The following is a 13,040-nucleotide window of genomic DNA, read 5'->3' on the forward strand; positions in this document are numbered from 1 at the left end:
TTGTCACGATAAATGCAGCAGCCCCATTGGGCTCCCTGGCTCCAGGTGTTTAGTGGTGACTCAGATTGCACAGAAAACAGACCGTCTGGTCCTGCACCCCCACCTCAACCCTTCAGTGTCCTGCAGAGGTATATAATAAACCAGGAGCCACAATGTCCTCTAGGCTCTGGCAGGAGGTCTGTGCTGTTGGTGGGCGCCATTTAGTCCGAGAGCTCACCCATGGATAGCAGTGGCCCATTCTGCCCAGGAGTTTGCTCGTTGTCTTGCTTGCTGCAGAGGGAGTGCCACTGTCCAGACAAGCAATTTGTTTTTGCTGGTGCCTAAAGACATTTTCAGCCACCATTTTAGCTTCTAATGAAAGGAAGTCTCATTCACCTGAAACCAAGACAGGCACAGAAGGAACAAGATGACACTTCAGAACTTCCTTGCCCTTGAAACTTCCAGTTTATTTCCTGGCATCAGTCTGTGAATTATAGTTGACAACTAAGCAGCAAGTTCCAGATCTTAATGTGCTGAGTATATTTGGCATATGGCCAGCCTGTACTGCACTCAGGTCAAGGATCATGGAATCAGCTCTCTTACTCTCAGAGGGATTTTCTGATTAAGTATGTTGCCTTCCCCAATCATTTAATTTCTTAAGTATTCTGATGTAATCTCATATCCTTCTACTCATAAAATACAAGCAAAAATAGGAATGACACCTTAGGAACACTTTCAAAGGAAAAGTAGTAAATGAATGTGGAATGAGCATGTGAAACAGTCGCTTGCTCTAAAATCTGAGATACTTTGGCAGTGTGGGACAACTCATAGGACATGTCTAACCTTTACACAGAAAGTAAAGTAACCTTTACTTTACACAGAAGAGAGGGTCCTTCAGAAGTCAAGAACCACGCACCTCACAGTGTCTCTGGCTAGAAGACTGATAGAAGGAAGGAAGGGCAGGCTTGGGAATCCCTTCCTCTTGTCCACAATGAATATATAGAATCATAGAATTGTTTAAGTTGGGAAAAAACTCTAAGATCATCAAATCCAGCTGCTACCCCAGCACTTCCAGGTCCACCACTGAATCATATCCCCAAGTGCCACACCCACACTTTTTTTTTAACACTTCCAGGGGTGATGATTCCACTATTTCCCTGGGCAGCCTGTGCCAATGCCCGACTGTTCTTACCGTGAACAAATGTTTTCTGATATCCAATCTAAATTTCCACTGGCACAACTTGAGGCCATTTCTTCTTGTCCTGTGTTTTGTTAACTGGGAGAAGAGACTGACCTCCACCTCACTATGACCTCCTTCCAGTTCATTGTGGTTGTAGGTGCCCCCTGAGCTCCTTTACTCCAGGTCAAACAGCCCCAGCCCCCTCAGCCGCTCCTCATGAGACTTGTGCTCCAGATCCTTCACCTGCTCCATTGCCCTGCTTCTTCAACTCTAAAGTTGTGGGGCCTATATACTCTTCTCAGGACATTTTAGTTTCATTCTGCAGTTTGGTGATTACAAATGTAATTAGTGGCAGGCACCTAAATGAACTTTGCTCAGTTAAACTTCTGCTACACCTCTGCAGCTTGTCTACACACTACGCACTGGTTTCTTTTGGGATCAATCAAGGAAGAGAAACCAAAGGGCATCAGTTGGAATTTGGTGTAAGTGTCTCACTGTCTGTGAACTGATGAACCACTTTTAGACTTTTGATCCTTAACGAACAACTTCTAGTTGTATTTTTAGTCACTTTCCTCAAAACTTGTTAGATTTGGTGCATATTTCTGGTTAGTGTCTAAAAACCAATGAACTAATCTTACAGGTTCAGATTTATATTTGGAAACATCTGTTCAAAAGAGAGTCTAAAATGGGACTTGCTGAGAGAGTACAGCAGCTGAGAGAACAGCAGTTCATGTAACTTTGTTTTAATATTTTCAGCATTATTTTTCTATCTTGTTTTTCATGTTCCCTAAGACATTCCTGGGACAGCTGAGACCAGATAACAAAAAACAAAACAAAACAAAACAAAAACAAAAACAAAAAAAAAAAAAAAAAAAAAAAAAAAAACCACCAAAACAAAACAAACCACCATGAATTCTGAAGAAAATCAAACTGTTACTTTATTCAACTCATTGCTTAAATCTGCCTCAAATGCTACCATGCCAGAAGAATGGAAGGTGGAAAATACAACTATTGAAGCGACTTCTGAGCTCACCAAAATCAGTGTTTGATGTCTGTGCCAAGTAACTGACTGGAAAACATAAGAAAGAATAGAACTGGTGAACTGAATGATATGTTGGAGAAGAATCAGCATTGCATACCAAGAAGGATGTCTTGTTTTGCAAATCCATTTGAGATTCAAGGAATGATATTTATTTAGATAAAGATGGTTCTGATAAAATTAAATACTTGGATTTTAAAAAAATTTTGAGCTGGTGTTTTACCATATGCTCTCAAAGTGTGATCATATGGGATAAAGAGAAAATTATAAAAAAAAATCTGAAAGAAAGAAAACTCATCATTAGATTACACAATATAATGCAGTTTCCAGAACCCACAAAAATTTCTGCTGTTCAACATCTTCAGAAATTTTATGGAGAAGCTTAATGCCATGAGGTCAGTTGGCAGATAATACAAAATTCATCTGAACAGACAAATCTTGAACTGGTAATCAAGAACATCAGAAGACTTTTAGCAAAAAAACCCAACTTTTATCTTGGCTTAGTGAGTGGAATTTACTTGCTGAGAGGACACATCAGTGAAAAAAGTGTACAAAGATTGTACATCCAGGAATAAGGTGGAAGCATAGAGGGAAGGCAGAGTGGGACAACCTGTTTTGGCAGCAAGAAGCTGTTCAGTTGGCTTGGCTGTATCACTTGATAACACTCTTCATGTGACAGGGTAATAAATAACAAGTGAAATTTAATATACAGACACACAAAGCGACACACCCATGAAAGACAGCCCTCACCTTCCATATTCACTTGTAAATCTGCACTCAGGAAAGGGTTTTCCACTCAGGAAAGAGATCTCAGACCTCTTGTTCATGGCTCTGTGGAGAGAACAGGTCAAGAAATGACCCATGCAATGTTTGAGAATAGTAAGAAAAAAATAGAAGTAAGAAAAAAGCAGGATTGCTATAATATCATATTTTGAATATTGGATGTAGTTTTGTCACATTGTCTGAAAAGAAGTATAAATAGAAAACATACAGGGCAGGATGAAAAGGTGGGGAATGTTTGAGGGGCTCAGGCTGCAATCCCAGAGCAGACTGTGGATTTAGTGCTGTAATCCCACTCCACAATTCTTCATGCTGTCACTGAGCAGGTTCAACACAGTAACCTGGTAAAACACACACACACACACACACACACACACACTAAAAAAAGGAAGGGTTTCCTGCCAGGTGACTGAGCTGAAATGGCACAGCCACATCTGTGGACGTGGGCAGGGGGATACACGACAGCGGGAGGAAAGTGGCAGCCAGTCAGTCCTAGGAAACCTCTGCCTTCAGCTGTAGCTTCATAAACCATCTTGGCCAGCTTTGCTGATGAAATTAGGCCCAAGCTCTTTTGCCTGAAGCTACTCGCTGTCACCCCTGAAAGCCTCTCCCTTTTGGTGTTTGTGCAGCTGTTCAGAACTCAGTGGGGGAACTGATCTGAAACAAAATTAATCATTTTTGTTGGATTATTCTGATAGAGTTTGCAGCATGCAAGCACAAGAAAGGGATGTGGCCAAATGACAGGAAAAAGCAACAGGGACATTGCTCCTTTGAGCAATGCTAGCTCAAAGAGGTTTGGAAACAAGTAAAAGACCAAAGCTCCACAGTTCAGGAAAATGGATGGTTCTGAAATCATATGAGAGAGGTCTATAAACTGGTATGCTGGAAACAAATAGGGCATGATCATTCATTATTTCTTAGATGACAAAAATTCAAGTACCCTGTAAAATTATTAAGCACTGGATTTAAAACCATTGAGGAAAACGTTCCTTTCTAGCTTTTGTGCTATTTTGAGACCTCCCCACCACTCCTGGAGGCAGGTGTACCAACAGATGAAAAAGCTATTTGACAAATTCAAAGAGAAGTGGTACATTTGTGGCTGTTAGGGTTGCAGTGGATACAGTTTTCACCTGAGAGCTTTTCCTCTGAACTTCAGGAGCTGAAAACAGAAAGAAAGGCCACCTAATGTTGGTTTACATGTTTTTATACTTCTTACCTGTTTCTCTGCTATTGGCCATTGTCAGATAGAAGACACCAGCCTAGGGACAGTTGCTTTGAATGAGGCTGGCTCTTCTGTTTTCATCTACTTTACTTCAACTATATGTGATATGAATACATTGTTTACATTTGTTATGTTATATTTGCAGTATTTATTGTGGAGACACAAAGTCTGTATTAGACATACCTAAATAACAAAATAAAACTAGACAAGTTATTTTTCTGAAACAAATTATGCCACTGAAGTTTCTTGAAGAATGCATAGACATGGTGTTACTGTTACTGTCACACTTACCCTTTGACAGAGTAGTACAGATAAAAAGCATGGCTTTAAAGCAGTGGCAGTAGATAGCCTAAGAGCACCTCTGAGCTCTGACCCCACCGCTCTAGGTTACAGCTTCCCACGGTGGAAGTGTCCTGTGGAACTTTGGATGGACAAAGGACAGTAAATCACGGTTTGCAATACATTGGTAACAAAAGACATTAATCTCTTTCCTGGGGAGTTCATCCTAAAATACTGGAACAAACTGAAAATGCATTTCTGACGAAAACCTGTGTTGGCGTATGGGGAGAGCCCAAGTTTCTAATTTACGACAGGACTGGGTTGGGTTTTGTGCCAGCTTCTCCCTTGCTAGCGATGAGCCCCGGAGCTATTAAAGAGATGTGCCTGGGGGTGAGGGCGCAGTCTCCCCGCGTCCTGCCGGCCGCCCATCGGCCCGACTCGCCGTGACCGCCCCCGCCGCTCGGCACGGCCGCTCCCGGGCAGGTACGCGGGGCCGGGCCGGCGGCCGCTCCGCCGCGAGGTGTGTCCGTGAGCAGCGGCTCGGCGGTGCCTTGTGAGGATTGGGCAGGGCGGGCGAGCGGCTCCGCGGCTCCCCCGCCGGGCTCCGCCGCCGCGCTCCCGCAGTAGCAGCGCGCTCGCCGCCCGCCCCGGCCCCGGCCGCCGCCGCATCGTGATGCCGCATCCCGCGGCGCCCCTCGGGGCCGCCCTGCTGCTCGTCCTGCTGGCGGCGGACTCCTCGCAGAGTGAGTACCGCGGGGGGGTTCGTCCCTCCTGCACTCGCCGCCGAGCATCCCCCGCCGCCCTGCGTGTGTGCGACCGCGGGCTGTGCTGCGGAGCGGGTGGGGTGCGGGGGGATGCGCGGCTCCGCGGCTGCGGTGAGGGCGGCGGCGGGGTCAGGGGATGCGGGTGAGGGGCCGCGCTGAGGCCGGGGAGACCCACGGGCGGCGCCCCGAGCAGGGAGAGCGCTCGGTGCCCCCCGGAGGGGCGGTCTGCTGTGCGGGGTGGGGGTCGGGGGATCCGGGGCGATCAGGCGGACTCGGCTGTTCACCGCTGCCTGTCCTTGCTCCTGCTCCTCTCCTCTCCTCCTCCTCGTCCTGCCCCGGCCTCCCCCGCGCCGTCCCGGCGCTCGCTGCCCAGCCGTGCTGCTGCGCGCCCCGGAAGCTGCCCAGTTCCTGCGGCACAGGCAGCGGCGAGCCTACCAGATCTTCGAGGAGACCAAGCAAGGGCACCTGGAGAGGGAGTGCGTGGAGGAGCACTGCAGCAAGGAGGAGGCCCGGGAGGTGTTTGAGAATGACCCCGAGACGGTAAGGACACAGAGCCGCCGAGGAGATTTGGGGGGTTGTCCGGCTCTGCGCTCCCGCCCACCCTCTATCCGCGGCTGGATGCCAGCTACCGGCACAGCTGGGAAAGGCATCTGGAGGAGGAGGACCCAGGGCCATTAGGTGAATGACTGGGAGACACACTGGTGCTCGTTCTGCGCGAGGGCAGTGCCGGGGCAGTCCGGTCAGCAGCGTCCCTGTGAGCGTGGTCTGAGTGAGCAGCCCAGCCTGGCACTGGCGGGCAGGACTGCCACTGCCGGGTAGGATGGTCCTGTTCACCCATGGTCCAAATCCATGAAGCAAGACCAGTGCAATATAATGATGCAGGCAGCTCCTCTGTCTGGATACCCTGCTTTTCCCTCCAGCTTCCCATCCCAGCTGTTTTTAAAATCCCCTTAATGTTGCAGTGTATGTCACAACTGGGGCTTCTCAGACGAATGTCCTAACCCCTCTTAAATCCATGGGGACCAATTCAGCTTGGTCAGCATCTTAGAATCACTGGGATCAGGACCTGTCACTACAACAGCAGGAGGGCACATATATGGGAACATGGTGCTGCTGCATTTCTAACACTGTGGATTCACACAATTACAGACTGCACACCATAAGTGGAGCTGTCTTTTCCAGTCTTATAAAGGTTGACTTTCACTTCAGTCTTCTCACTTTGAGCAGCAGGAGGATGCTTTACTAAGCTTGGCTTACTCCTCCAGCCACTTTACACTTCCTCTCAACGCTGTTTTGGATAGGCTGTTCTCATTGCAAGGACTATCTGGCATTGATTTAGCAGTGGGAAGCGGATTTTCTTGGTGTTCAAGCTGAAGCTCAGTTCTGCACAGCATGTTCCTGTTAATGGTATGATGCTCTAGGGAGAAGATAGGACAGAGAGGGAGAGAGAGAGAGAGAGAGCACGTGTGTATGTACACAGAGGCACAAACCACAGGCAAGGGAGGGATTTAGCAGAGGAGATGTTTTATGCTCCAGTAAGGCAAGTCTTGACATGTGTGCATCATTAGCAGCCTCAGCACTGGATAGACAGTGCAGTAGCTTGCTGTCACAAGACAGTAGTAAGCACAGCAAAAGCAAAGTGATGTGTTTTTGACCGCCTTTATTTTCGAGATTAATATGGAACACTTGCCCAAGTGGTGTTTAATGTTACACCTTTTATGTGTCTGTGTTGTCACATCTGCATGTAGCAGTGTTTGCTTCCGTTCTGCAGAAACTGGGCTACTTCAGAATGTGTAACTGTAATGGGGTGAGAGTGGCTGGCACAGCTACTGTATTTAAAATACAAATATTCATCACATAGCAGTGAGTACTGGGAAAACTATGATGAGTGTGATTTTGTAGCCTTCTGGAACAAAGGTGATCTAAGGTCACTGCTTTTACTAACTGGCTGCTGGCCAAGAAGGTAGCCAAAGGCGATGCACTGATAGATCAGTTTAAGGGTAGGATAATGTACAAATATGTCAGGAGTTTTTAACAGCATTTGGTACTGATTTTGTAAATTTTAAAAAAACACAGTACTCCTACTGAAATGGCAATAGTGAAATCATTTTGGTTTAAAATCTTTTCACGTATAATAGAAATTCTTTATGATACCATCATATTTTCAGTGTGTTTTGTAGGACAACGCTGGCTTTCTATTATTGTAAGTGATTTTGATTTTTTGGTGCATTTCCTTTGCTATTGCTGCTAGGTTTCACTCTGTTCTGAAAACCTAAAGAAAGGCTAGATGGGTTTCTAGTGTCTGTGCCCCCTAACATGTCCTTCTACACGAGGACACTTAGATCTGCAGTGACATAAGAGTCTACCTTTTCTGAGACAAGCCTCCCAAGAGCTGTGGAGTTGCTTGTTAAGTGCAGTATGTTCTACTCCTTGCATTACTTTGCTTCATGATTGAGAAGCAAGTGTGCCATAATATATCAGGGGGATGTGTGGCCCTTCCTGTCCCTTTTGCAATCACTATGTGACGTGAAAGCAGCAGCTGCCGTTCAGTAGCAGCTTTCTAATGCATGGTGGCAGAGGTTATGTATGTGGGCTGTTGCTGCTCTGCACTGGAAGACTTCACTCTTTTGTAGTGCACAGGTGACTGCTCTTTCAGCAGTAACTGTGGATTTCATGGACAGAGTATTAATTCACAATGGAAGTGTATTTTGAACAGCAGGGAGTTGTGCTGTCATTTCACTGATGCTGTGTTGTACATCCAGTCCTAGTGACTGACAGAAAAAGGAAGACCTGACTTAGGAAAGCCAAAGACTGTTGTAAACAACACCCAGCTTTTTGAAGAATTACAGTAACTGCAGTCCTGCTTCAGCATATTGCCAGGCTGCAGCTGATCCATGCTGGTAAAGTGACCAGGGAAATCTGTTGACCAGGGAAATGAACAGATTGCTGTTGACAGAAGAAGATTCCTTGTAGTTTAGGAAGGGTGAAATTTCTGCGTGTGCCTGCTGAACCTGGTCACATGGATTAACTATTTAGGTTGTAGCAGAAAGAAGCAGCTACAGTACTTTTTGCCCTGTGCTGAGCTCTGTGAGGCTATGCAGGCAAGCCATGACAAACACAGCAGTGCAGTCTGTCCTGTTGCATCTCCCAGGTTTTATGCTTTAAAGCACCAGATGAGCATCTATGTAGGCATTTGGCTGTTTGCTGTCCCACGGGAGCAATAGTTTTTCAGCCTTGACAATTGAAAGTTAGTTTCAGATTACTTGATCAATCTTGGTGCTTTTCAGTTCAGCCTCAAGAAAGGCTTGTGATGTTAGACCAAAAGTGTGGTCCCTCTTCCCTTTTCCCCTTCATTAGATGCTAATGAAATGTATGAGTCTTCCTTACCAACCTTGCCTTTCTTGACTATCCTGTGGTTGTGTGAGAAGAATTTCAAGGCCTATGTTTAAGACCTATGACCTAAAGATGCGATAGGAAATTTCATTAGCTGATTCAATAAAACAGTTCCAGAAGCTGAGGCAAGACAAAGCAAGGCTGTAACACAGCTCACGTGATGCTTCTTAGGTGAAACTATATCTTTAGGCAGCCGGTTGTAACATCTAGACAAGAATTTCACAGAAAGCTACCTATCTCCTGGACAGACCAGTAAATGAAAGGGCATGTCACACACCTACACCCTTTTTCTGGGCCTTTGTTTCAGTGATCAGCTTTCCATAACAACATCTGCAGGCAGTCAGCAGAAGATGCACATTCTCTGAAACCTGAGTGTGGATTTTGCCACATGTGTGATTACTTACATCAGCTGCTAAGAATAGTGTCTCAGGCGGGGTCCAAGAGCCATTCATGTGCAGGGCAGTGCAGCTTTTGTCTTTTATGTTACGGAAAATATAAATATCAGCTCACTCAGACCAGAGGAAGGAAGATCAATTGAAACATTTTTAGATTTTTTTTTTTTTTAAGAGGCAGAACAAAGCTCAGTCTGTGCCACTTGTATGACTATACATGGTAAAAGCAAGTAGCCTGGATTAATGAGTCTTGCAGCCTACTTTTTTCATGAAGCTGATTATAGCATCCTTAAACATTACTGCAGAATTCTGGGATGGTTCCTGTTTTGTAATTTAATTTGTGTTAGAGGTGCCAAACAGAAAAATTAAAAGATAATATGGTGGTAAAAAAAAGAAGGAGGGAAAACATCTTGATGGGAGGTATGCAGACATTTTCTAAATGTGATCTATCCAAAATACTTGCTAGGTGTGATAGATGGGATGAAGTTGCAAAATATCTTGGATACAGAGATAAGAATGTTATCTTATTTAAGATGTTGACAAGGCCTTATAAAAGCAGCACTGCAGAAATATTTGACCTTGGTATGCAGTCAAGGTATTACAGCTTGTTAAGTGACTGATAAACTGCTCTGGAATTTGGTTGACCCATTCTAAAAATCTGGTCATCCAAGCATGTAAAACAAAGGCCAGAAGGGAGTGTAGATCCTGATCTTCTTAGAAACATTGTATTTCACTGAGGAAAAAAGTGTCCTTGTGAGAGGAGTTTCTCTGTTTTGAACGGCTCAGCATAGGGAAGATGTTCAAATGCAGCCTCTAATCCTTTGGTACCATAGTACAGCATCTGTCCCTGCACATCTTGCTTGCTGTTGTTACCGCTGAAGAATTACTGCTCTTCCTGCAGCTCACCATAGAAATTACTATGCTGAATGCATTGAAAAATGTTAGGCACACCAGAAGCGCTGATGTAGGTCAGCCTGGCCACCTGTGTTTACTGTTTGTGGATTTGGCCCTCGGTGGAGCCCAGTGGAAAGCCAGCTGGTTTCCCTGTGCGTGCAGAATGGACATCTGATTCATAGGCAGACACGTGGATTTTGAGGGACTTACATCCAAACTGTTTTTAAATCTACAGCTTGTCAGATACACAAAACACTGGCAGAGAGTCACAGCATAACTTGGAACTGAAGAGGAATCTACTCCACTGTCCCACTCATGGCAAGGGCAGCAGTGGCACCAGACCATGTTTTTGGGGGCTTTTAGCGATCTTCTCTTGAAAATTACTGATCCTAACAAAACATCCAGCAATGTCAGCATTCTTTCTGCTAGGCTGGGTTTATTGAGAAGCTGAAAAGCAGATGAAGCAATGTATAGGGTGTGGTAAGGGTCAGTTTGGTTGGTTTTCAGCGTGTTGATGGCTCACTGGTTTTATTTTTTATGTGTTCCATAACATGACATGGTCTTCATAACACAGATGAGCTGCATCCATGGACTCAGGTCATCCAAACTTCATTCTGATCTTTTAGGAGGCATGCTTGTCAGGCAATGTTTAGATGTTATTTCTAAGAATAACAAGGTAGACACATGCTTGTAAATATTAATCAGTAAAGTATGAAGGCATGTAGAGGGAGGAGAGGAGTTACTGGGAGAGTAAAGCAGTGTAAAATTTCTTTAAGTAATTTAGTGAATGTTGTGCAGTCTAGACATGGAAAATACTGATATCATCTTTAGATACAGATGTCATCATCCCTGTATAGAATATTCCTTTAATAACCAGGCAAAAATCTGGTTTTATTTGCTGTGACAGTTCTTTTTGATATACTGATTTGTTTTGACATTTTGGCAGAGCATGGAGAAAGGGCTAGATTTATAACTGTATAAATTTCTTTGTCTCTTCTTGTTGGTGTAGAGAGAGAGAAAGAGTTATGGGAAAACTCTATGCTGATGTTTTAACCTGCTTGGACTCAGTACATGTAGGAATGGATTCCCAGGCACAGTGACACCTGCTAAATAGCTTTTGAGAAAGAAAATACAGGGATACATAGACTTTTGTCCGGGAATGGGTTGAAGGAGAGAAAAAGGAAGTAAAAATCTGAGTGCCCAGGGATATGCCACAGTGGCATCCCAGCCTGCTGCGATGAGGTCTGTGTGTCCACCAGGCACACTCCCTTCCCTTTCTTTCCTTCTCCCTGTAGTTTGGTATAAAAGGCAAGGGAGCTTTGTACCAAAATCCAGTGGGTCTAACTGATCTGCAAGGCAAAAGGATTGGGACTCTCAACCAGGGTGCACCCATCTACTTTGCAGTACAGACACAGTATTTGTTGACAGTGGTGGTGTTCAGTAGCAGGAGGGTGACAGAAATACTCCTGCCTGCCTTAGGAGGCAGGATATGCATTTATTTGCTAAATGCTGCTTTATCAAAAGTTTTAGAGAAGGGTGAGTGAAGTCTGCCCTTGGTGGAAGCAGACACAACTCCATCAACTCTACTGGACTCATACCTACCTGATCTGTATCAGTTTCCGCTCATGGGAGAGCAGCCCAAAAATTCAGAATAGACCTGGAAATACTGACACACCACATCACAGACATAGTGCATGTTAAATGTCCTGTGCAGCAGGAGGGAAGGAGCAAGAGAAGACAGAAGGGACTAATATTATGCTGAGGGGCTGTTTGAAGATAGGGTGGAAAAAGGTGCTAAGAATGACAAATTGAAGGGGGGGTTGGGGTTATACCCATTTCAAGATGGATGATAATGGAAAAAGTAGATGAAATTAGGGTAAGTCAGTTTTCTAGTGCAGTACAATAAGTTTTAATAAGTACGTAAGAAGGGAAAAATGACAAGTAAAAATTAAGAAAACAGTTTTGTGGCCATGAACTCATTTCATTTTCTTTTTTAAATTAAAAAGAAAAAGAGCAGCCTACTGGGAATTAATATAATTTTTTTAGTGCAGCTGCTTAAGAATCAGGTAAGAGAAACATTGAATGTGTATAAATTGGCAGCTGTGATTCATGTGTGTTCCATAGTCTGAGTGAGCTTAATGAATTACAAGCAGTCATTTTCCACTAAGTATGAAGAACAAGGATGGAAGCACGACCACAGATTTAGAAGAAACTGAGAAGGAGGAGAGCAACAAGGTTTAGTTCTCCCATCACATTGCTTTTCAAGCTTTGGTTTCACACTGGGGATTCAGCTGCTCTAGTAGATATGAGCAATTCCTTTGCCTGTTCTTTTCACCCTTCTTGCACAGCAATTTGGATGACTGCATGGACCAATTCAAGTAACTTAACCTAAAGAAAAGTAGTCTGCAGAGAAAAAATGGTAATTTTGCAGCTGGGTTGGTTCCCCAATCCAGTGGGGACTGACACAGTGGGAAGGGCAGCCTGAGGTTAGGATGGGAAGGCCAGGTGCTGGAAGAGAAACAGAAATGGCTGTCACAGCTCAACCTGTCAAAGCAATGAAAAAACAACCAAGCCTTGGAGAATCTGACTGAAGTTTTTCAGCAGGTCTCCCTTCTGTATCTTTGCTTTAATCACACTTTTGTTGTGACTGCTCTTCTATAGGCTCCTCACGCGTGGATATCTTTGGGGAAATTTACTTGTTGATGGGTTTGTGCTTTCTCCCTGTTCCTTTGAGCATCAGCAGTGGGAACTAGAAGAAGAAGAGCAGAGTTGGGAAGTAAAGAGGATACCCAGAGAGGGGAACAAGTGTTGGTGTTGCCTTCACTCTACACACCTGCCAGGACAGAAGGGTACATAAATGAAGAGATAAAAGGAGAATGGGTCATGCTTGCACTGCACAGAATCACATGTTCCTGGAAAGCAACCATATTTGGCTGATTCCTGGAACAGGGAGTTCTAGTTCAGTTCCAGAAAATATTTAGGACATGAACAGAAAAGCAAGAGTTACTTAATTATGAAAATAATGAACAGGGAAGTATGAGATCAGATTCTGTCACAAGGGCCTGGTATCATCTAAGATGTCACTTCCCTATTCCTTACTTGCCCGTACCCTCTGAGT

General features: G+C 44.7%; 1 protein-coding gene across 1 annotated transcript in view; it reads left to right on the top strand.

Annotated features, from left to right (window-relative positions):
- The first annotated feature begins 4,938 nt into the window (after positions 1 to 4,938).
- Positions 4,939 to 13,040, top strand: part of GAS6 (growth arrest specific 6) — a 39,979-nt gene continuing 31,877 nt past the window's right edge. Inside the window, exons 1-2 of the mRNA XM_041465746.1 lie at positions 4,939 to 5,222; positions 5,617 to 5,783. Of these exons, the coding sequence (XP_041321680.1) occupies positions 5,153 to 5,222; positions 5,617 to 5,783 (237 nt within the window). The 5' untranslated portion in view covers positions 4,939 to 5,152. The remainder of the gene's footprint in view (positions 5,223 to 5,616; positions 5,784 to 13,040) is intronic.

Source organism: Pyrgilauda ruficollis, unplaced genomic scaffold, assembly GCF_017590135.1.
Source record: "Pyrgilauda ruficollis isolate IOZ18807 unplaced genomic scaffold, ASM1759013v1 scaffold190, whole genome shotgun sequence".
Lineage (NCBI taxonomy): Eukaryota > Metazoa > Chordata > Aves > Passeriformes > Passeridae > Pyrgilauda > Pyrgilauda ruficollis.